The 25,339-nt window shown below is 54.0% G+C and overlaps 1 protein-coding gene across 2 annotated transcripts in view; it reads left to right on the plus strand.

Moving 5' to 3' along the window:
* The first annotated feature begins 5,007 nt into the window (after positions 1 to 5,007).
* The window catches only part of LOC106600683 (ribose-5-phosphate isomerase), a 20,615-nt gene continuing 283 nt past the window's right edge, over positions 5,008 to 25,339 (plus strand). Inside the window, exons 1-9 of one of the 2 annotated variants that reach the window (XR_006761220.2) lie at positions 5,008 to 5,395; positions 7,549 to 7,609; positions 7,734 to 7,789; positions 7,887 to 7,946; positions 8,121 to 8,185; positions 9,428 to 9,496; positions 17,078 to 17,256; positions 19,486 to 19,585; positions 21,054 to 25,339. The exon at positions 21,054 to 25,339 is cut by the window's right edge and continues 283 nt beyond it. Coding sequence is in view for 1 of the 2 variants with exons in the window: in XM_045704783.2 (XP_045560739.1) it covers positions 5,153 to 5,395; positions 7,549 to 7,609; positions 7,734 to 7,789; positions 7,887 to 7,946; positions 8,121 to 8,185; positions 9,428 to 9,496; positions 17,078 to 17,219; positions 19,486 to 19,585; positions 21,054 to 21,151 (894 nt within the window). In the remaining variant the exon portion in view is untranslated. The remainder of the gene's footprint in view (positions 5,396 to 7,548; positions 7,610 to 7,733; positions 7,790 to 7,886; positions 7,947 to 8,120; positions 8,186 to 9,427; positions 9,497 to 17,077; positions 17,257 to 19,485; positions 19,586 to 21,053) is intronic. The other variant, XM_045704783.2, reaches the window with a different exon arrangement.

Consider the following 25,339-nt stretch of genomic DNA (forward strand, 5'->3'; position numbering starts at 1 on the left):
GAATCCCGGAACATGTTCCAGTCTGTGATAGCAAAACAGTCCTGTAGTTTAGCATCTACTTCATCTGACCACTTTTTTTATAGACCGAGTCACTGGTGCTTCCTGCTTTAATTTTAGCTTGTAAGCAGGAATCAGGAGGATAGAGTTGTGGTCTGATTTACCAAATGGAGGGCGAGGGAGAGCTTTGTTTGTGTCTCTGTGTGTGGAGTAAAGGTGGTCGAGTTTTTTTTAAATGTATTATTTTTTACCCTTTTGTTGCACATTTAACATGCTGATATAAATGAGGTAAAACTGATTTTAAGTTTCCCTGCATTAAAATCCCCGGCCACTAGGAGCGCTGCCTCTGGATTAGTATTTTCTTGTTTGCATATGGCTTTATACAGCTCGTTGACTGTGGTCTTAGTGCCAGCATCAGTTTGTGGTGGTAAATAGACGGTTATGAATAATATAGATGAGAACTCTTGGTAGATTTGTACTGTCTCTGTGTGTGGAGTACATCTGATCTAGAATTGTTTTTCCCTCTGATTGCACATTTAACTTGTTGCTGGAAATTTGGTAGAACTGATTTAAGTTTCCCTGCATTAAAGTCTCCGGCCACTAGGAGCGCCGCCTCTGGGTGAGTGGTTTCCCGTTTGCTTATTTCCTTATACAGCTGACTGAGTGCGGTCTTAGTGCCAGCATCTGTCTATGGTGGTAAATAAACAGCTACGAAAAGTATAGCTGAGAACTCTATAGGCAAGTAGTGTGGCCTGCAATTTATCACAATATACTCTACTTCAGGCGAGCAAAATCTAGAGACTTCCTTAGATTTCGTGCACCAGCTGTTGTTTACAAAAATGCACAGACCGCCCCCCCTCGTCTTACTGGAGTGTGCTGTTCTATCCTGCCGGTGCATCGTGTATCCCACTAGCTGAATATCCATGTCGTCATTCAGGTACGATTCCGTGAAACAGACTGCATCCAATATCCTATCACAGTGCCATCCGTTTTGTCACCAAAGCCTCATATATACTACCCACCACTGCAACCTGTATGCTTTTGTTGGCTGGCCCTCATTTCATATTCCTCGCCAAACCCAATGGCTGCAGGTCAGCTATAAGTCTTTGCTAGGTAAAGGCCCACCTTATCTCAGCTCACTGGTCACCATAGCAGCACCCACCCGTAGCAAGCACTCCAGCAGGTACAGTTGAAGTCGGAAGTTTACATACACCTTAGCCAAATACATTTAAACTCAGTTTTTCACAGTTCCTGACATTTAATCCTAGTAAAAATTCCCTGTCTTAGGTCAGTTAGGATCACCACTTCATTTTAATAATGTGAAATGTCAGAATAATAGTAGAGAGAATGATTTATTTCAGCTTTTCTTTCTTTCATCACATTCCCAGCGGGTCAGAAGTTTACATACACTCAATTAGTATTTGGTAGCACTGCCTTTAAATTGTTTAACTTGGGTCAAACGTGTCGGGTAGCCTTCCACAAGCTTCCCACAATAAGTTGGGTGAATTTTGGCCCATTCCTCCTGACAGAGCTGAGTCAGGTTTGTAGGCCTACTTGCTCACACACACTTTTTCAGTTCTGCCCACAAATTGTCTATAGGATTGAGGTCAGTGCTTTGTGATGGCCACTCCAATACCTTGACATTGTTGCCCTTAAGCCATTTTGCCACAACTTTGGAAGTATGCTTGGGGTCATTGTCCATTTGGAAGACCCATTTGCGACCAAGCTTTAACTTCCTGACTGATGTCTTGAGATGTTGCTTCAATTTATCCACATAATTTTCCTACCTCATGATGCCATCTATTTTGTGAAGTGCACCAGTCCCTCCTGCAGCAAAGCACCCCCACAACATGATGCTGCCACCCCCGTGCTTCACAGTTGGGATGGTGTTCTTTGGCTTGCAAGCCTCCCCCTTTTTCCTCCAAACATAACGATGGTCATTATGGCCAAACAGTTAAGCCAGGGACCTTCAATACTGCAGAACTGTTTTGGTACCCTTCCCCAGATCTGTGCCTCGACACAATCCTGTCTCGGAGCTCTACGGACAATTTCTTCGACCTCATGGCTTGGTTTTTGCTCTGACATGCACTCTCAACTGTGGGACCTTATATAGACAGGTGTGTGCCTTTCCAAATCATGTCCAATCAACTGAATTTACCACAGGTGGACTCCAATCAAGTTGTAGAAACATCCCAAGGGTGATCAATGGAAACAAGATGCACATGGGCTCAATTTCGAGTCTCATAGCAAAGGGTCTGAATACTTATGTAAATAAGGTCTTTCAGTTATTTTCTTTGTAATACATTTGCAAAAATTTTGAAAAAAACTGTTTTCACTTTTTCATTATGGGGTATTGTGATGTCATTATGAGGTATTGTGATGTCATTATGGGGTATTGTGATGTCATTATGGGGTATTGTGATGTCATTATGTGGTATTGTGATGTCATTATGGGGTATTGTGATGTCATTATGAGGTATTGTGATGTCATTATGGGGTATTGTATGTAGATTGATGAGGAAAAACATGTATTTAATACATTTTAGAATAAGGCTGTAACGTAACAAAATGTGGAAAAGTCAAGGGGTCTGAATACTTTCCGAATGCACTGTATCACCAGTAGTAGCCTACATTTACCATTAATTCCCATAATTTCTAATCTGCAATGTTTGTTTGGTTACGGTAATTTCTGTTAATGCATTTAATATATTATTATTACAGTTATTTACCGTTCTCATTGTCGGATTGGACACGTGTTTTGCAGAACTCACAACATACGCTAAACTTGTGAGGAACACGTTTTGGTTTATTTCATTACATTTATGAGTTTTGTCAATTTATTGATTGTCTTTTGTTTGAAATGCTCCTGTCAATATTGGGTAAGGACGCGCACCTGACTACGCATATAGAAGTAGAACGAGTCTACCTGGCCTGCTCACAAATGTAGGCCTATAAACGTGCCTATTTGGGGATGTCTGATAGTGTTTCTGATTGTCTTAACTCACCACCACTAATGAGCTGTGGAGCTTCTCAAAGTGATTCTTTCTTAATTAACTTCAAAAAGCAAGTAAACAAAGTCTGCTTTTATTTAGAATCAATTGAGAATTACAATAATTCCTCAAAGTATTTGAACAATATTTCCAGCTCTCTGTCTTTCAATAACCATTCGGCACAGAGGGAACATGCCATGCTCTGATCCAGTGGAAACACCATAAAATACCTGATTTCTTCTTGTCCGTTGCACAAATAGCCTACATCTGTGTCTGTCCCGAGGTCACTGGAGAGGGAGACTCTGAGGGCCCAGAATATTTGATACAATGTTTCCAGTTTGCTAGGAGAGAGTTTAGGATGCCTCAGTTGATAGTTGATACAATGTTTCCAGTTTGCTAGAGAGTTTAGGATGACCCAGTTGATAGTTGATACAATGTTTCCAGTTCGTTGCAGACAGGCCATGCATAGCCAATGTGATGATTTATAGTATATTTATTTCAGGATATTTTCTACCTGCAGGCTGCAATGTTTTTATGTGTTGGCTTTATGTAGGCTATTTTTACATAGTTGGCAACGGCAATAAAAGTTACTTTTAGATTTATATAATTTTCATTTAGATAGAATGTAGATTAACCACAGACAATGATTTTGAGATACAATTACTTTTATAAATTAAATGAAACTGTTCCATGAAAATGTGCATATGAAAATCATTAACTGGAACGCAGATGGGTAGAAATGGTCAGATAACTTGGCCCTCCACATGGAGAAGGTTGCCGACCGCTGGTGTAGCCAGTTACCGGCAACTTCAGGAGCTTAAGGGCAGAATCCACAAAGTCCAGCAGCTGCAAGAGGAAGGCCGGGAGCAGGGTTTCTTTCATCTGGTTAGGCTCTCGTAATCTCTGGTTCCTTTGAGTCATTTGTGTGTCTTGATTATTTAATCAAACAGCATGCTTAAAGCATCAGACACGTTCATTACATATAGCCTAGTTGATTTTATTCAAACACATAGGGTGTGTCTATATATGAAAAAATACACAATTAAAAATGTCAATCAATGTAGAAAAGACTACTCTTGGACGAACAAGTTTTTTTTTTGTCGGGTACAGCCCTCGTAGAAATTAGCTTTAGATGCCCCAACAAATTCTGAGGGAGGACCCCCAGATCCACGGCCAGGTTATGTCCCCCCACTTCTAAAACCAAAGTTGCACCCCTGTGGATAGATGTCAAAAGGGGTAACAGAAGACGAATTCACACTACAATAACGTAAAGAATGGGGCTAATGCGGCCTGTGATATTTTCACAAATATCACTAGATGTTTAAGAAATGTATGTTTGAAGTGCTCTAAGAGTTGGCCTACATTCGATGAGAACATTACTGTTAACAGTGTGAACATAACAGTCACCTTGTCCGAGAGAGATTTACATGGTTATCAAAACGTCACGCCAGCGTAAGCCTACACAAAACACAGCCCTTATTTTAAGTATTTCTAATATCCCATATGGGAAAAACGATTGGAACCTTAATCGCTAGGTTTTATGGGTATTATGACACCTCCACTGTGGGGCTCTATATGTAACCTTTTGGGCAACGCCACCAAATTCACATAGAAATGTAAGCTATAGATCTGTCATTCTACTCGAAAGCAGGTCTAAGAAGCAGTGGATCTGTTATATGTGTGCTATATCTATGCTTCTTGCGTTTTTTTTTGTTTGAGCAACTTTTCCTTTCTGTTTTGTACACCAACTTCAAACAGCTGAAACAACAATATTTTGAGTCCTGGAAAATATATTTCACAGCGGTTTAGATGGTATAATTCTCTACACTAGACTTGCTTATTTTGTCGCATAAACTATTAGAGTTTTAGCACCCAGGAAATGGTGAAGCTATTTCTGCATAGTGCAACTTTAACCTATAGCAACAAAACATCTAAATAAAGGGGCATTTATCACCGATTGAAATGACTGGAAAACGTACAGACTGTCCCTTTAATTGAGGAACAGTTTTAAACCGTTCAGGGATGTTGGGACGTTGAACGCAGCACTAATGGAGGAAGCTACCTGAACACAGATATACATGTCAACAGTTCAGTGGGTTTAGCGCGTTGGTCGAGCGGCAGAAGGACAACAACAACAACAACATACTAGGTTTATTTCGCAGCACATGGTGAATTTGTCGGTCCTTGGAGGAGGGCAGGCAGGCAGGGCTATGCTACTCCAGAGGTGGATCTGTCCCACCCTCCTCTCAGCAGCATCTGGCCACAGGTCTGCAGTATTGAAGAAAGACACTCCGTTCAGACACAAGCTGAAGCACACGCGTCTCTTTAGGAGTCCCAGCAACACAGACGACATGGCAGAAGAAGCGAAGAAGCTAGCAGGCTATGCTGCGGTGGATAATCATGTTCAGGTAAGACCACTGATCTTGTGTTGACAAATGAACATAGCTAACAACCGGGGGACATGTTAGTGTTTGTGTTTAGCAGATAGCTAAGTTAGCTATCGTGCTATTTTAAATGTGGAGGCCATGCTGATGCTAAACAGCTAGTTGTCTGGCTAGTACATCAACATGTAATGTGCTACTAAAACGGTAGGAAGTAGCTAGGCTGTAGCCAGAACAAGTCCAGTTAGTTGGCTAGTTAGTTGGCTAGTTAGTTGGCTAGTTAGTTGGCTAGTTGGTTAGCTAGTTGGTTAGCTAGTTGGTTAGCTAGTTAGTTGGCTAGTTGGTTAGCTAGTTAGTTGGCTAGTTTGCTAGCTAGTTAGTTGGCTAGTTTGCTAGCTAGTTGGCTGGCTAGTTAGTTGGCTGGCTAGTTAGTTGGCTGGCTAGTTAGTTGGCTAGTTAGCTAGTTAGTTGGTTGGCTAGTTAGTTGGCTAGTTGGTTAGCTAGTTAGTTGGCTGGCTAGTTAGTTGGCTGGCTAGTTAGTTGGCTGGCTAGTTAGTTGGCTAGTTAGTTGGCTAGTTAGTTAGGTAGTTGGTTGGCTAGTTGGTTAGTTGGCTAGTTGGTTAGTTGGCTAGTTGGCTAGCTAGTTAGCTAGCTAGTTGGCTGGCTAGTTGGCTGGCTAGTTAGTTAGGTAGTTGGCTGGCTAGTTGGCTAGCAAGTTGGCTGGCAAGTTAGTGAGTTAGCGGTAGTGGCTAGTTAGTTGGCCAGTTAGTTAGTTAGCTAGTTGGCTGGCAGGTTAGTTAGTTAGTGAGTTGGCTGGTTAGCTAGTTAGTGGGTTGGCTGGTTAGCTAGTTAGTGGGTTGGCTGGTTAGCTAGTTAGTGGGTTGGCTGGTTAGCTAGTTAGTGGGTTGGCTGGTTAGCTAGTTAGTGGGTTGGCTGGTTAGCTAGTTAGTGGGTTAGCTAGTTAGTGAGTTAGTTAGTTGGCTAGCTGTTAGCGCAGCCAGGTAGACGGAAGGCTACACAGGTACATGGTTACTGTTGCTATGTTGACCCCATGTTCAACTTTAACTCTCTTCTTAACAAACTTTAGACAACTATGTTAATAACCTTTTAGTTGTGGAGATCTTACTGTACGTGTGTAGTAAGCCTTGTGGGTGATTTTATAGCTACGGTTGCTAATTCTAGAATTAATAAAACAATATGGAAATATCTATATGAATCTCTGGTTAAAACTTGTTGCCATCATTACAAACAGCAGCGTTTGAGAACAGAAGGTGAACATGACCAAAACAAAGCTGCACAACTAACTTACTATCTAGTGAATGAGCTACCGAGTGGTGCAGCGGTCTAATGTACTGCATCTCCGTGATAGGGGCGTCACAACAGACCCTGGTTCGATCCTGGGCTGTATCACAATTGATCGGCGCACAATTTAAATATCAAAACGAACTCTGAACCAACTGTATTCATTTGGGGACAGGTTGAAAAGCATTAAACATTTATGGACAATTTAGCTCGCTACCTTGCTGTTGCTAGCTAATTTGTCCTGGGATATAAACGTTGGGTTGTTATTTTACCTGAAATGCACAAGGTCCTCTACTCAGACAATTAATCCACAGATAAAAGGGTAACCAGAGTTTGTTTCTAGTCATCTCTCCTCCTCCAGGCTTCTTCTTTATATGGCGGTTGGTAACCAACTTTAAGGTGCATTACCACGCTGCAAGTCCCGCCTCTCCCATCTCCTCATTGGTTTTTAGGAACATATACGCACGTGGGTGATTGAAACATGAACTGAGGTCCACATTCCAGTCGGTAGGGGCAATGCACCTTAAAGTGAATGAGGTCGACCGATTAATCGGAATGGCCGATTTAATTAGGGCCGATTTCAAGTTTTCATAACTTTCGGAAATCGGTATTTTTGGACACCGATTTGGCAGATTTTTACACTGATTGGGGCGGTTTTTGTGAGACACCGCAGGTTTTCCAGTCTTCTCGCTGTATCAGTGTGGATAGAGGTAACATTTGGAGTACAGTTCCATATCCCATCCCTGCATTGAGGTACGTTTACCAGCATTACCTTCATGTAACTGTGATTGTGTTCTGACCCCAGTGCAGCTCAGTGTAACGGTGGGTCGGTATCTTCTGGCTATATGATCATGTGAATGTCTTTCTTTCCATCACAGAACAACCAGGTGGTTGGAGTGGGCAGTGGATCCACCATTGTGTACGCTGTAGACAGACTAGGTGAGGAGATATTACTAGCCTACCGGTTGATCGTAGAACAAGAGAATGTAGTACTTTATTAATCCACAAAGGGCTGATTTGATTTGATTGATCTGATGTGTAACTGTGCTCTGTCGTGTTCCAGCGGAGAGAGTTCGTCAGGAGAAGCTCAACATAATTTGTGTCCCCACTTCCTTCCAGGTGAGTGTGAGGTACAATGGCTGTGTATCATGTATTCTACAGAGAGTGGACTCTCTAATCTGGCAGATGGCCCTAAACATTTGCTGTTGTCCTCCAGGCTCGTCAGTTGATTCTGCAGCATGGTCTAACCCTGTCTGACCTGGATAGACACCCAGAGGTACTGTTGGTCAGCAACCCTTTATAAAACGATATGTTACATGTCTTCAAGTTGGATACATTCTTTAGGAAACGTGTGGAGTCAGTATGTGTTAAATCAGGAGTTTGTCCTGTAGAATGTGTTTATTGTCAGCGTTATTGTGTTCTTCCTCTCTGAACTCTGACCCCCTCCCAGCTGGACGTGGCCATCGACGGGGCGGACGAGGTGGATGCTGCTCTCACACTCATCAAAGGAGGAGGGTAAGACGCCGTATATTCACTGGATTACAGTTCTAGGCTGGCCTGTTACTGTCCCTGGCTACAGGCCTGTTACTATCCCTGTGCTACAGGCCTGTTACTGTCCCTGGCTACTGGCCTGTTACTGTCCCTGGCTACTGGCCTGTTACTGTCCCTGGCTACAGGCCTGTTACTATCCCTGACTACAGTCCTGTTCTAGACTGGCCTGTTACTGTCCCTGGCTACAGGCCTGTTACTGTCCCTGGCTACAGGCCTGTTACTGTCCCTGTGCTACAGGCCTGTTACTGTCCCTGGCTACAGGCCTGTTACTGTCCCTGTGCTACAGGCCTGTTACTGTCCCTGTGCTACAGGCCTGTTACTGTCCCTGTGCTACAGGCCTGTTACTGTCCCTGTGCTACAGGCCTGTTACTGTCCCTGTGCTACAGGCCTGTTACTGTCCCTGTGCTACAGGCCTGTTACTGTCCCTGTGCTACAGGCCTGTTACTGTCCCTGTGCTACAGGCCTGTTACTGTCCCTGTGCTACAGGCCTGTTACTGTCCCTGTGCTACAGGCCTGTTACTGTCCCTGTGCTACAGGCCTGTTACTGTCCCTGTGCTACAGGCCTGTTACTGTCCCTGTGCTACAGGCCTGTTACTGTCCCTGTGCTACAGGCCTGTTACTGTCCCTGTGCTACAGGCCTGTTACTTTCCCTGTGCTACAGGCCTGTTACTGTCCCTGGCTACAGGCCTGTTACTGTCCCTGGCTACAGGCCTGTTACTGTCCCTGGCTACAGGCCTGTTACTGTCCCTGGCTACAGGCCTGTTACTGTCCCTGGCTACAGGCCTGTTACTGTCCCTGGCTACAGGCCTGTTACTGTCCCTGGCTACAGTCCTGTGCTACAGGCCTGTTACTGTCCCTGTGCTACAGGCCTGTTACTGTCCCTGTGCTACAGGCCTGTTACTGTCCCTGGCTACAGGCCTGTTACTGTCCCTGGCTACAGTCCTGGGCTACAGGCCTGTTACCATCCCTGACTACAGTCCTGTTCTAGGCTGGCCTGTTACTGTCCCTGTGCTACAGGCCTGTTACTGTCCCTGTGCTACAGGCCTGTTACTGTCCCTGTGCTACAGGCCTGTTACTGTCCCTCTTCTACAGGCCTGTTACTGTCCCTGTGCTACAGTCATGCCAGGCTCCATACATCACCATCTCACCAGTTATCTTTGTCTCTCTGTCTTCCTCTCCCTCACTCCCTTTCACTCACTCTCCTAGAGGCTGTCTGACTCAGGAGAAGATCGTAGCCAGCTGTGCCAAACACTTCATCGTCATCGCTGACTTCAGGTGTGTGTTCTCCTGTAATTGCATAGTGCCTAGACATGGTAAGGTCTTTGATTGGCTAAAGTATAATCGAGGTTAAAAATACAAAGAAACCCCCGAGGGATTCCACCGCAGGCCTGGGAACCCTCCGGGCCTGGGAACCCTCCGGGCCTGGGAACCCTCCGGGCCTGGGAACCCTCCGGGCCTGGGAACCCTCCGGGCCTGGGAACCCTCCGACCCCCTGGGAATTCCACCGCAGGCCTGGGAACCCTCCGGGCCTGGGAACCCTCCGGGCCTGGGAACCCTCCGACCCCCTGGGAATTCCACCGCAGGCCTGGGAACCCTCCGACCCCAGGAGGAAACCCTGGAGGATTCCACCGCAGGCCTGGGAACCCTCCGGGCCTGGGAACCCTCCGACCCCAGGAGGAAACCCTCCAGGCCTGGTCCATCATCCCCGTCGGTGGCCCGCTTGCGAACAGGATACATGTTGTGGAATATTTTTTTATTCTGTACAGGCTTCCTTCTTTTCACTTTGTCATTTAGGTTAGTATTGTTGAGTAACTACAATGTTGTTGATCCATCCTCAGTTATCCTATCACAGACATTTAACTCTGTAACTGTTTTAAAGTCACCATTGGCCTCATGGTGAAATCCCTGAGCAGTTTCCTTCCTCTTCGACAATTGAGTGGATCAGCCCACAGATCTGTCAGGCCGAGACAGCTGGTTGTTGAGTGGATCAGCCCACAGACAGCTGGTTGTTGAGTGGATCAGCCCACAGACAGCTGGTTGTTGAGTGGATCAGCCCACAGACAGCTGGTTGTTGAGTGGATCAGCCCACAGACAGCTGGTTGTTGAGTGGATCAGCCCACAGACAGCTGGTTGTTGAGTGGATCAGCCCACAGACAGCTGGTTGTTGAGTGGATCAGCCCACTGAAGACCGACAGCGCCAGGAAAGATGTTCCAAGTTCTGATATCTACAGTGACGTCAGATTATTCACACCCCTTGAATTATTACAGCCTGAATTCAAAATATATATTTTCTCACCCATCTACACACACTACCCCATAGTGACAGTGAAAACATTTTGCAAACTTCTTTAATTATGTAAATTGGATATTTAATTATTCACACCCCTGAGTCAGTACTTTTGTAGAAGCACCTTTAGCAGCGACTAGCTGTGAGTTGGACAGACTTCATTAGTGTGTTTGTGTCAGACTGGCTAGCTGCCACACGGACGGACTGGCTAGCTGCCACACGGACGGACTGCCTAGCTGCCACACGGACGGACTGGCTAGCTGCCACACGGACGGACTGGCTAGCTGCCACACGGACGGACTGGCTAGCTGCCACACGGACGGACAGACGGACTGGCTAGCTGCCTCACGGACGGACGGACTGGCTAGCTGCCACACGGACGGACAGACTGGCTAGCTGCCTCACGGACGGACGGACGGACTGGCTAGCTGCCTCACGGACGGACTGGCTAGCTGCCTCACGGACGGACGGACGGACGGACGGACGGACGGACGGACTGGCTAGCTGCCTCACGGACGGACGGACGGACTGGCTAGCTGCCTCACGGACGGACGGACGGACTGGCTAGCTGCCTCACGGACGGACGGACGGACGGACGGACGGACTGGCTAGCTGCTTCACGGACGGACGGCCGGACGGACTGGCTAGCTGCCTCACGGACGGACGGACGGACTGGCTAGCTGCCTCACGGACGGACGGACGGACTGGCTAGCTGCCGGACGGACGGACGGACTGGCTAGCTGCCGGACGGACGGACGGACTGGCTAGCTGCCGGACGGACGGACGGACTGGCTAGCTGCCGGACGGACGGACGGACGGACTGGCTAGCTGCCGGACGGACGGACGGACGGACTGGCTAGCTGCCGGACGGACGGACGGACGGACTGGCTAGCTGCCGGACGGACGGGCGGACTGGCTAGCTGCCTCACGGACGGACGGACGGACTGGCTAGCTGCCTCCGGACGGACGGACGGACGGACGGACGGACTGGCTAGCTGCCTCACGGACGGACGGACGGACTGGCTAGCTGCCTCACGGACGGACGGACGGACTGGCTAGCTGCCTCACGGACGGACGGACGGACTGGCTAGCTGCCTCACGGCGGACGGACGGACGGACGGACGGACTGGCTAGCTGCTTCACGGACGGACGGCCGGACGGACTGGCTAGCTGCTTCACGGACGGACGGACGGACTGGCTAGCTGCCTCACGGACGGACGGACGGACTGGCTAGCTGCCGGACGGACGGACGGACTGGCTAGCTGCCGGACGGACGGACGGACTGGCTAGCTGCCGGACGGACGGACGGACTGGCTAGCTGCCGGACGGACGGACGGACGGACTGGCTAGCTGCCGGACGGACGGACGGACGGACTGGCTAGCTGCCGGACGGACGGACGGACGGACTGGCTAGCTGCCGGACGGACGGGCGGACTGGCTAGCTGCCTCACGGACGGACGGACGGACTGGCTAGCTGCCTCACGGACGGACGGACGGACGGACGGACGGACGGACTGGCTAGCTGCCTCACGGACGGACGGACGGACGGACGGGCTGGCTAGCTGCCTCACGGACGGACGGACGGACTGGCTAGCTGCCTCACGGACGGACGGACGGACTGGCTAGCTGCCTCACGGACGGACGGACGGACGGACTGGCTAGCTGCCTCACGGACGGACGGACGGACTGGCTAGCTGCCTCACGGACGGACGGACGGACGGACTGGCTAGCTGCCTCACGGACGGACGGACGGACGGACGGACTGGCTAGCTGCCTCACGGACGGACGGACGGACGGACTGGCTAGCTGCCTCACGGACGGACGGACGGACGGACGGACTGGCTAGCTGCCTCACGGACGGACGGACGGACGGACGGACGGACGGACGGACTGGCTAGCTGCCTCACGGACGGACGGACGGACGGACGGACGGACGGACGGACTGGCTAGCTGCCTCACGGACGGACGGACGGACGGACGGACGGACGGACTGGCTAGCTGCTTCACGGACGGACGGCCGGACGGACTGGCTAGCTGCCTCACGGACGGACGGACGGACTGGCTAGCTGCCGGACGGACGGACGGACTGGCTAGCTGCCGGACGGACGGGCTAGCTGCCGGACGGACGGACGGACGGACTGGCTAGCTGCCGGACGGACGGACGGACTGGCTAGCTGCCGGACGGACGGACTGGCTAGCTGCCGGACGGACGGACGGACGGGCTAGCTGCCGGACGGACGGACGGACGGGCTAGCTGCCGGACGGACGGACGGACTGGCTAGCTGCCGGACGGACTGGCTAGCTGCCGGACGGACTGGCTAGCTGCCGGACGGACGGACGGACTGGCTAGCTGCCGGACGGACGGACGGACTGGCTAGCTGCCAGACGGACGGACGGACTGGCTAGCTGCCGGACGGACGGACGGACGGACGGACTGGCTAGCTGCCGGACGGACTGGCTAGCTGCCACACGGACGGACGGACGGACTGGCTAGCTGCTGGACGGACGGACGGACTGGCTAGCTGCCGGACGGACGGACGGACTGGCTAGCTGCCGGACGGACTGGCTAGCTGCCGGACGGACGGGCTAGCTGCCGGACGGACGGACTGGCTAGCTGCCGGAGGGACGGACGGACTGGCTAGCGGACGGACGGATGGACGGACGGACTGGCTAGCTGCCGGACGGACGGACTGGCTAGCTGCCACACGGATGGACGGACGGACGGACGGACGGACTGGCTAGCTGCCGGACGGACGGACTGGCTAGCTGCCACACGGACGGACGGACGGACGGACTGGCTAGCTGCCGGACGGACGGACGGACGGACTGGTTAGCTGCCACACGGACGGACGGACGGACGGACTGGCTAGCTGCCACACGGACGGACGGGACGGACGGACTGGCTAGCTGCCACACGGACCCGAACGGACGGGACGGGGACTGGCTAGCTGCCGGACGGACGGACTGGCTAGCTGCCACACGCCCGGACGGACGGACGGACTGGCTAGCTGCCACACGCCCGGACGGACGGACGGACTGGCTAGCTGACGGACGGACGGACTGGCTAGCTGCCGGACGGACGGACGGACTGGCTAGCTGCCGGACGGACGGACGGACTGGCTAGCTGCCACACGGACGGACGGACGGATGGACGGACGGACTGGCTAGCTGCCACACGGACGGACGGACGGACTGGCTAGCTGCCACACGGACGGACGGACGGACTGGCTAGCTGCCGGACGGACGGACGGACTGGCTAGCTGCCGGACGGACGGACGGACTGGCTAGCTGCCGGACGGACGGACGGACGGACTGGCTAGCTGCCGGACGGACGGACGGACGGACTGGCTAGCTGCCGGACGGACGGACGGACGGACGGACTGGCTAGCTGCCGGACGGACGGACGGACGGACTGGCTAGCTGCCGGACGGACGGGCGGACTGGCTAGCTGCCTCACGGACGGACGGACGGACTGGCTAGCTGCCTCACGGACGGACGGACGGACGGACGGACGGACGGACGGACGGACGGACTGGCTAGCTGCCTCACGGACGGACGGACGGACTGGCTAGCTGCCTCACGGACGGACGGACGGACGGACTGGCTAGCTGCCTCACGGACGGACGGACGGACGGACGGACGGGCGGACGGACGGACGGACTGGCTAGCTGCCTCACGGACGGACGGACGGACGGACTGGCTAGCTGCCTCACGGACGGACGGACGGACTGGCTAGCTGCCTCACGGACGGACGGACGGACGGACTGGCTAGCTGCCTCACGGACGGACGGACGGACGGACGGACGGACGGACTGGCTAGCTGCCTCACGGACGGACGGACGGACGGACGGACGGACGGACGGACTGGCTAGCTGCTTCACGGACGGACGGCCGGACGGACTGGCTAGCTGCCTCACGGACGGACGGACGGACTGGCTAGCTGCCGGACGGACGGACGGACTGGCTAGCTGCCGGACGGACGGACGGACTGGCTAGCTGCCGGACGGACGGGCTAGCTGCCGGACGGACGGACGGACTGGCTAGCTGCCGGACGGACGGACGGACTGGCTAGCTGCCGGACGGACGGACTGGCTAGCTGCTGGACGGACGGACGGACTGGCTAGCTGCCGGACGGACGGACGGACTGGCTAGCTGCCGGACGGACTGGCTAGCTGCCGGACGGACGGGCTAGCTGCCGGACGGACGGACTGGCTAGCTGCCGGAGGGACGGACGGACTGGCTAGCGGACGGACGGATGGACGGACGGACTGGCTAGCTGCCGGACGGACGGACTGGCTAGCTGCCACACGGACGGACGGACGGACGGACGGACGGACTGGCTAGCTGCCGGACGGACGGACTGGCTAGCTGCCACACGGACGGACGGACGGACGGACTGGCTAGCTGCCGGACGGACGGACTGGTTAGCTGCCACACGGACGGACGGACGGACGGACTGGCTAGCTGCCACACGGACGGACGGACGGACTGGCTAGCTGCCACACGGACGGACGGACGGACGGACTGGCTAGCTGCCGGACGGACGGACTGGCTAGCTGCCGGACGGACGGACTGGCTAGCTGCCGGACGGACGGACTGGCTAGCTGCCACACGGACGGACGGACGGACGGGCTAGCTGCCACACGGACGGACGGACGGACGGACTGGCTAGCTGCCACACGCCCGGACGGACGGACGGACTGGCTAGCTGCCACACGCCCGGACGGACGGACGGACTGGCTAGCTGACGGACGGACGGACTGGCTAGCTGCCGGACGGACGGACGGACTGGCTAGCTGCCGGACGGACGGACGGACTGGCTAGCTGCCACACGGACGGACGGACGGATGGACGGACGGACTGGCTAGCTGCCACACGGACGGACGGACGGACTGGCTAGCTGCCGGACGGACGGACGGACTGGCTAGCTGCCGGACGGACGGACGGACTGGCTAGCTGCCGGACGGACGGGCTAGCTGCCGGACGGACGGACTGGCTAGCTGCCGGACGGACGGACGGACTGGCTGCCACACGGACGGACGGACGGACGGACTGGCTAGCTGCCGGACGGACTGGCTAGCTGCCACACGGACGGACGGACGGACGGACTGGCTAGCTGCCGGACGGACGGACGGACAGACTGGCTAGCTGCCACACGGACGGACGGACGGACGGACTGGCTAGCTGCCACACGGACGGACGGACGGACTGGCTAGCTGCCACACGGACGGACGGACGGACGGACTGGCTAGCTGCCGGACGGACGGACTGGCTAGCTGCCACACGGACGGACGGACGGACGGGCTAGCTGCCACACGGACGGACGGACGGACGGGCTGGCTAGCTGCCACACGCCCGGACGGACGGACGGACTGGCTAGCTGCCACACGCCCGGACGGACGGACTGGCTAGCTGCCACACGCCCGGACGGACGGACGGACTGGCTAGCTGACGGACGGACGGACGGACGGACTGGCTAGCTGCCGGACGGACGGACGGACTGGCTAGCTGCCGGACGGATGGACGGACTGGCTAGCTGCCGGACGGACGGACGGACTGGCTAGCTGCCGGACGGACGGACGGACTGGCTAGCTGCCGGACGGACGGACGGACTGGCTAGCTGCCACACGGACGGACGGACGGATGGACTGGCTAGCTGCCACACGGACGGACGGACGGACGGACGGACTGGCTAGCTGCCGGACGGACGGACGGACTGGCTAGCTGCCACACGGACGGACGGACGGACGGGCGGACTGGCTAGCTGCCGGACGGATGGACGGACTGGCTAGCTGCCACACGGACGGACGGACGGACGGACCGGCTAGCTGACGGACGGACGGACCGGCTAGCTGACGGACGGACTAGCTGCCGGACCGGCTAGCTGCCGGACGGACGGACGGACCGGCTAGCTGCCGGACGGACTAGCTGCCGGACCGGCTAGCTGCCGGACGGACGGACTGGCTAGCTGCCGGACGGACGGACTAGCTGCCGGACCGGCTAGCTGCCGGACCGGCTAGCTGCCGGACGGACGGACCGGCTAGCTGCCGGGCGGACGGACGGACGGACCGGCTAGCTGCCGGGCGGACGGACTGGCTAGCTGCCGGACGGCCAGACGGACGGACTTCATTAGTGTGGGGAGCATGCTGTCTGTTTAGTCAGGCAAGGCCCACTTTATTCTGACATATTTTACATTGTAACAATAATGTGGTTGTCATTACATAATGCCATTGTGTAGGCCTATACAAAAAAATATAACAAATAATCATTATTCTTAATGTGGTAATCGATACATTTTGGAGGGAGCTTTTCTATAGATTCTTACAACAAATAATAAAATCTAGGTCCTTAAATTACAATGAAGTGCTTGAAAAAGCCCTTGGATTTGACTTGACACTGTCTGTATGAACCCTGTGGAGGCTACTTGCTCAGCCCACGAAGTGAAGGGAATCACCTGCTGTTCAAATGATGCATCATCCACTTTGCTGTCAGATATCGACCTCTGTGTTCCGCTGGGAAATGAACCTGAATGTTGATCCCTGAATCCCTGGGTGTCTCCTCCCCCTCAGGAAGGACTCCTCAGCCCTGGGCCAGCAGTGGAAGAAGGGTGTTCCTATTGAGGTGATCCCTATGGCCTACGTCCCCGTCTCCAGGACTATAGCCAAGCGCTTCGGAGGGGAGGCAGTACTCCGTATGGCCGTCAGTAAAGCTGTGAGTCACCATATACAACGCATCCTGTTGTAAAGCTGTGAGTCACCATATACAACGCTTCCTGTTTGTAAAGCTGTGAGTCACCATATACAACGCTTCCTGTTGTAAAGCTGTGAGTCACCATATACAACGCTTCCTGTTTGTAAAGCTGTGAGTCACCATATACAACGCTTCCTGTTTGTAAAGCTGTGAGTCACCATATACAACGCTTCCTGTTGTAAAGCTGTGAGTCACCATATACAACGCTTCCTGTTTGTAAAGCTGTGAGTCACCATATACAACGCTTCCTGTTGTAAAGCTGTGAGTCACCATATACAACGCTTCCTGTTTGTAAAGCTGTGAGTCACCATATAAAACGCTTCCTGTTGTAAAGCTGTGAGTCACCATATAAAACGCTTCCTGTTGTAAAGCTGTGAGTCACCATATAAAACGCTTCCTGTTGTAAAGCTGTGAGTCACCAAATACAAAAAGTATTGAGACCCCTTGACTTTTTCCACATTTTGTTACTTTACAGCCTTATTCTAAAATGGATTGAATATTTTTTTTCTCATCAATTTACACACAATACCCCATAATGACAAAACGAAAACAGGTTTTTAGAATTGTTTGCAAATGTATGAAAAATCAAAAAACAGATTCCTTATTTACATAAGTATTCAGACCCTTTTGCTATGAGACTCGAAATTGAGCTCAGGTGCATCCTGTTTCCATTGATCATCCTTGAGGTGTTTCTATACAACTTGATTGGAGTCCACTTGTGGTAAATTCAATTGATTGGACATGATTTGGAAAGGCACACACCTGTCTATATTAGGTCCCACAGTCGACAGTACATGTCAGAGCAAAAACCAATCCATGATGTCGAAGGAATTGTCTGTAGAGCTCCAAGACGACAGGATTGTGTCGAGGCACAGATCTGGGGAAGGGTACCAAAACATTTCTGCAGCATTTAAGGTCCCCAAGAACACCGTGGCCTCCATCATTCTTAAATGGAAGAAGTTTGGAACCACCAAGACACTTCCTAGAGCTGGCCGCCCGGCCAAACTGAGCAATGATGGAGAAGGGCCTGGGTCAGGGAGGTGACCAAGAACCCGATGGTCACTCTGACAGCTCCAGAATTCCTCTGTGGAGATGGGAGAACCTCCCAGAAGGACAACCATCTCTGCAGCACTCCACCAATCAGGCCTTTATGGTAGAGTGGCCAGACGGAAGCAACTCCTCAGTAAAAGCCACATGACAGCCCGCTTGGAGTTTGCCAAAAGGCACTTAAAGGACTTACAGACCATGAGAAACAAGATTCTCTGGTCTGATGAAAGCAAGATTGAACTCTTTGTCCTGAATGCCAAGCGTCACGTCTGGAGGAAACCTGGCACCATCCCTACGGTGAAGCATGGTGGTGGCAGCAGGGACTGGGAGACTAGTCAGGATCGAGGGAAAGATAAACGGAACAAAGTACAGCGAGATCCTTGATGAAAACCTGCTCCAGAGCGCTCAGGACCTCAGACTGGGGTGAAGGGTCACCTTCCAACAGGACAACGACCCTAAGCACACAGCCAAGACCACGCAGGAGTGGCTTCGGGACAAGGGCCAATGTTCTTGAGTGGCCCAGCCAGAGCCCGGAATTGAACCCGATCGAACATCTCTGGAGAGACCTGAAAATAGCTGTGCAGCGACGCTCCCCATCCAACCTGACAGAGCTTGAGAGGATCTGCAGAGAAGAATGGGAGAAACTCCCCAAATACAGGTGTACCAAGCTTGTAGCGTCATACCCAAGAAGACTCCAGGCTGTAATCGCTGCCAAAGGTTCTTCAACAAAGTACTGAGTTTAGGGTCTGAATACTTATGTAAATGTCATATTTCAGCTTTTTATTTGTAATAAATGTACAAACATCTAAACCTGTTTTTGCTCTGTCATTATGGGGTATTGTGTGTAGATTGAGGGGGAGAAAACAATTGAATCATTTTTAGAATAAGGCTGTAATATAACAATGTGGAAAAAGTCACGGGGTCTGAATACTTTCCCACTGCATTGTGGTTCATTCAGGTAGTTGTGTATTATAGTGAATATAAAAGTTTAAATTAACAGTTGTATAAATCACAAGAGCAGATTATTATTGGAGCGGAAAGTCATTAACAGGATTTCAGTGTAGAGCACATAAAGCACGACATTTACTACAGGAAGAGTTTTCATTGGTCCTCTTCTGAGAGGAAAGCATTCTCATTGGTCATTTCTATGTGAGTGAGATCCAGTATTTTGATTGTTCAGGGTCCGGTGGTAACAGACAACAGTAACTTCATTCTGGACTGGAAGTTTGAACACATTCACAACTGGAAGGAGGTCAATATCGCTATCAAGATGATACCAGGTACACACACACACACACACACACACACACACACACACTAACACACACACTAACACACACACACACCACACCACACCACACCACACCACACCACACACACACCACACACCACACACACACACACACACACAGACACACACACACTAACACACACACACCACACCACACCACACCACACCACACCACACCACACACACACACACACACACACACACACACACACACACACACACACACACACACACACACACACACACACACACACACACAGGAATTGCTGCTGGTGTTCCCCCTCCTACAGTGGCTTGTTCTGGGACACGAATGTTAGTCTGTTTCTCTCCCCCCTACCTCGCCTCGCTTCTCTCTCTCTCTCTCTCCCTCCCCCCTACCTCGCCTCTCTCTCTCCCTCCCCCCTACCTCGCCTCTCTCTCTCCCCCCTACCTCGCCTCTCTCCCTCCCCCCTACCTCGCCTCTCTCTCTCCCTCCCCCCTACCTCGCCTCTCTCTCTCCCTCCCCCCTACCTCGCCTCTCTCTCTCCCCCCTACCTCGCCTCTCTCCCTCCCCCCTACCTCGCCTCTCTGTCTCCCCCCTACCTCGCCTCTCTCTCTCCCCCCTACCTCGCCTCTCTCTCTCCCCCTCTCCCCCCTACCTCGCCTCTCTCTCTCCCCCTCTCCCCCCTACCTCGCCTCTCTCTCTCCCCCCTACCTCGCCTCTCACCCTCGCCTCCCTCCCTCGCCTCCCTCCCCCCTACCTCGCCTCTCTCTCTCCCCCCTACCTCGCATCTCTCTCTCCCCCCTACCTCGCCTCTCTCTCTCCCCCCTACCTCGCCTCTCTCCCTCGCCTCCCTCACTCCCCCCTACCTCGCCTCCCTCCCTCCCCCCTACCTCGCCTCTCTCTCTCCCTACCTCGCCTCTCTCTCTCCCTCCCCCCTACCTCGCCTCTCTCTCTCCCTCCCCCCTACCTCGCCTCTCTCTCTACCTCGCCTCTCTCTCTACCTCGCCTCTCTCTCTCCCTCCCCCCTACATCGCCTCTCTCCCCCCCCCCTACCTCGCCTCTCTCTCTCCCTCCCCCCTACCTCGCCTCCCTCCCTCCCCCCTACCTCGCCTCTCTCTCTCCCCCTACCTCGCCTCTCTCTCTCCCCCCCTACCTCGCCTCTCTCCCCCCCCTACCTCGCCTCTCTCTCTCCCTCCCCCCTACCTTGCCTCTCTCTCTCTCCCCCCTACCTCGCCTCTCTCTCTCCCTCCCCCCTACCTCGCCTCTCTCCCCCCCTGCCTCGCCTCTATCTCGCCTTGCCTCTACCTCCTACCTCGCCTCTCTCCCCCCCTGCCTCGCCCCCTCCCCCCTGCCTCGCCTCTATCTCGCCTTGCCTCTCTACCTCCTACCTCATCTCTCTCCCTCCTCTCTCTTTCCCTCCCCCCCACCTCGCCTTGCCTCTCTACCTCCTACCTCATCTCTCTCCCTCCTCTAGGTGTGGTAGAGACGGGTCTGTTTGTGGGGATGGCAGAGAGGGTCTACTTTGGGATGGAGGATGGTAATGTTGGTGTCAGAGACCCTCCAGTCAATTGACCTGAGCCCTGCTCCAGCCCCCCCCTCCACCTGGAACCAACCAGCACCAACCAGCACCCCCCTCCACCTGGAACCAACCAGCACCCCCCTCCACCTGGAACCAACCAGCACCCCCCTCCACCTGGAACCAACCAGCACCAACCAGCACCCCCCTCCACCTGGAACCAACCAGCACCCCCCTCCACCTGGAACCAACCAGCACCCCCCCTCCACCTGGAACCAACCAGCACCCCCCTCCCACCTGGAACCAACCAGCATCAACCAGCATCAACCACAAGTGCCCTATTTAATTATGGATGAATCCCCAAATGGCCCCCTATTCTCTATATAGTGCACTACTTTAGACCAGATCCCTATAGGTCCTGGTCAGAGCCCTATGGGTCTTGGTCAAAGAGCCCTATTAGAGCCCTATGGGTCCTGGTCAGAGAGCCCTATGGGTCCTGGTCAGAGAGCCCTATGGGTCCTGGTCAAAGAGCCCTATTAGAGCCCTATGGGTCCTGGTCAGAGCCCTATGGGTCCTGGTCAGAGCCCTATGGGTCCTGGTCAGAGCCCTATGGGTCCTGGTCAGAGCCCTATGGGTCCTGGTCAGAGCCCTATGGGTCCTGGTCAGAGCCCTATGGGTCCTGGTCAGAGAGCCCTATTAGAGCCCTATGGGTCCTGGTCAGAGAGCCCTATGGGTCCTGGTCAGAGAGCCCTATTAGAGCCCTATGGGTCCTGGTCAGAGCCCTATGGGTCCTGGTCAGAGCCCTATGGGTCCTGGTCAGAGCCCTATGGGTCCTGGTCAGAGCCCTATGGGTCCTGGTCAGAGCCCTATGGGTCCTGGTCAAAGAGCTCTATTAGAGCCCTATGGGTCCTGGTCAGAGCCCTATTAGAGCCCTATGGGTCCTGGTCAGAGAGCTCTATTAGAGCACTATGGGTCCTGGTCAAAGAGCCCTATTAGAGCCCTATGGGTCCTGGTCAGAGCCCTATTAGAGCCCTATGGGTCCTGGTCAAAGAGCCCTATTAGAGCCCTATGGGTCCTGGTCAGAGAGCCCTATTAGAGCCCTATGGGTCCTGGTCAAAGAGCCCTATTAGAGCCCTATGGGTCCTGGTCAGAGAGCCCTATGGGTCCTGGTCAGAGCCCTATTAGAGACCTATGGGTCCTGGTCAGAGCCCTATTAGAGCCCTATGGGTCCTGGTCAGAGAGCCCTATGGGTCCTGGTCAGAGCCCTATTAGAGCCCTATGGGTCCTGGTCAGAGAGCCCAATTAGAACACTATGAGTCCTGGTCAAAGAGCCCTATTAGAGCCCTATGGGTCCTGGTCAAAGAGCCCTATTAGAGCCCTATGGGTCCTGGTCAGAGAGCCCTATTAGAGCCCTATGGGTCCTGGTCAGAGCCCTATTAGAGCCCTATGGGTCCTGGTCAGAGCCCTATTAGAGCCCTATGGGTCCTGATCAGAGCCCTATTAGAGCCCTATGGGTCCTGGTCAGAGCCCTATTAGAGCCCTATGGGTCCTGGTCAGAGCCCTATTAGAGCCCTATGGGTCCTGGTCAAAGAGCCCTATTAGAGCCCTATGGGTCCTGGTCAAAGTGCCCTATTAGAGCCCTATGGGTCCTGGTCAAAGAGCCCTATTAGAGCCCTATGGGTCCTGGTCAGAGAGCCCTATTAGAGCCCTATGGGTCCTGGTATAAACTTGTCTGTATTGACTCGCTGTGTGGTTTCTATTCCCTTCAGATAAACAACAGAGAACCCTGGTGGAGTTGCACTGAAACCAATGGGCCCTCGTCAAACGTAGTGCACGAAAATAGGGAATAGGGTGCCATTTTGACCACTAGCCTAAACATCTGGCTCTGTTTGTACTGAACTGTCTAATCTAACTGTTTGCCCTTCCACTGTCTTACAACATGTTATTGATCATATGCCTGGTCCCGGGGTCTGCCTCTGGTTGCCTGGTCCCGGGGTCTGCCCCTGGTCCCGGGGTCTGCCGCTGGTTGCCTGGTCCCGGGGTCTGCCGCTGGTTGCCTGGTCCCGGGGTCTGCCTCTGGTTGCCTGGTCCCGGGGTCTGCTTCTGGTTGCCTGGTCCCGGGGTCTGCCTCTGGTTACCTGGTCCCGGGGTCTGCCGCTGGTTACCTGGTCCCGGGGTCTGCCTCTGGTTGCCTGGTCCCGGGGTCTGCCTCTGGTTGCCTGGTCCCGGGGTCTGCCTCTGGTTGCCTGGTCCCGGGGTCTGCCTCTGGTTGCCTGGTCCCGGGGTCTGCCGCTGGTTGCCTGGTCCCGGGGTCTGGTTGCCTTGTCCCGGGGTCTGTCCCTGGTTGCCTGGTCCCGGGTCTGCCTGGTCCCGGGGTCTGCCGCTGGTTGCCTGGTCCCTGGTTGCCTGGTTGCCTGGTCCCTGCCGCTGGTTGCCTGGTCCCGGGGTCTGCCTCTGGTTGCCTGGTCCCGGGGTCTGCCTCTGGTTGCCTGGTCCCGGGGTCTGCCTCTGGTTGCCTGGTCCCGGGGTCTGCCTCTGGTTGCCTGGTCCCGGGGTCTGCCTCTGGTTGCCTGGTCCCGGGGTCTGCCTCTTGTTACCTGGTCCCGGGGTCTGCCTCTGGTTGCCTGGCCCCTGGTTGCCTGGTCCCGGGGTCTGCCGCTGGTTGCCTGGTCCCGGGTCTGCCTGGTCCCGGGGTCTGCCGCTGGTTGCCTGGTCCCTGGTTGCCTGGTTGCCTGGTCCCTGCCGCTGGTTGCCTGGTCCCTGCCGCTGGTTGCCTGGTCCCGGGGTCTGCCGCTGGTTGCCTGGTCCCGGGGTCTGCCGCTGGTTGCCTGGTCCCGGGGTCTGCCGCTGGTTGCCTGGTCCCGGGGTCTGCCGCTGGTTGCCTGGTCCCGGGGTCTGCCGCTGGTTGCCTGGCCCCGGGTCTGCCTAGCTAACAATGTGTGTCTGAGTTGGCAGGACTTCCCACAAACTGTTTCTCAGGCCATGTCTCTGTTTAGTTGTTGCACATCGTTTCGTTGCTCAAGCCTTGTGCCATTCTCTTACCTAATACCAAAGTTGCAGGGCCTGGATTTACAAAACATTTCTCAAGATTTTCAAAATCCAGGCCCAAGTGTAATCAGTTGTACTCAATGCATGGCTCACTGAGTCTCAACCTGCTTCAAAACAGCAGTACAGGGGAAGTTGTGTTCTTCTATAGTAGATCCTTTATGTTGGGGGGGGGGGGGGGCACCTTAACACTTGAACATGGATGTAAAGCACCACATGTAACTATTGAACGGCTGCATGTCTGTAGCCTATTGGCTGTCCTGACTGTCCCTGTCTGTAGCCTATTGGCTGTCCTGACTGTCCCTGTCTGTAGCCTATTGGCTGTCCTGACTGTCCCTGTCTGTAGCCTATTGGCTGTCCTGACTGTCCCTGTCTGTAGCCTATTGGCTGTCCTGACTGTCCCTGTCTGTAGCCTATTGGCTGTCCTGACTGTCCCTGTCTGTAGCCTATTGGCTGTCCTGACTGTCCCTGTCTGTAGCCTATTGGCTGTTCTGACTGTCCCTGTCTGTAGCCTATTGGCTGTCCTGACTGTCCCTGTCTGTAGCCTATTGGCTGTCCTGACTGTCCCTGTCTGTAGCCTATTGGCTGTCCTGACTGTCCCTGTCTGTAGCCTATTGGCTGTCCTGACTGTCCCTGTCTGTAGCCTATTGGCTGTCCTGACTGTCCCTGTCTGTAGCCTATTGGCTGTCCTGACTGTCCCTGTCTGTAGCCTATTGGCTGTCCTGACTGTCCCTGTCTGTAGCCTATTGGCTGTCCTGTCTGTCCCTGTCTGTAGCCTATTGGCTGTCCTGACTGTCCCTGTCTGTAGCCTATTGGCTGTCCTGACTGTCCCTGTCTGTAGCCTATTGGCTGTCCTGTCTGTCCCTGTCTGTAGCCTATTGGCTGTCCTGACTGTCCCTGTCTGTAGCCTATTGGCTGTCCTGTCTGTCCCTGTCTGTAGCCTATTGGCTGTCCTGACTGTCCCTGTCTGTAGCCTATTGGCTGTCCTGTCTGTCCCTGTCTGTAGCCTATTGGCTGTCCTGACTGTCCCTGTCTGTAGCCTATTGGCTGTCCTGTCTGTCCCTGTCTGTAGCCTATTGGCTGTCCTGTCTGTCCCTGTCTGTAGCCTATTGGCTGTCCTGACTGTCCCTGTCTGTAGCCTATTGGCTGTCCTGTCTGTCCACGTCTGTAGCCTATTGGCTGTCCTGACTGTCCCTGTC

The sequence above is a fragment of the Salmo salar genome, chromosome 01 (genome assembly GCF_965601325.2).
Source record: "Salmo salar chromosome 01, fSalSal1, whole genome shotgun sequence".
NCBI classification, from domain to species: Eukaryota; Metazoa; Chordata; class Actinopteri; order Salmoniformes; family Salmonidae; genus Salmo; species Salmo salar.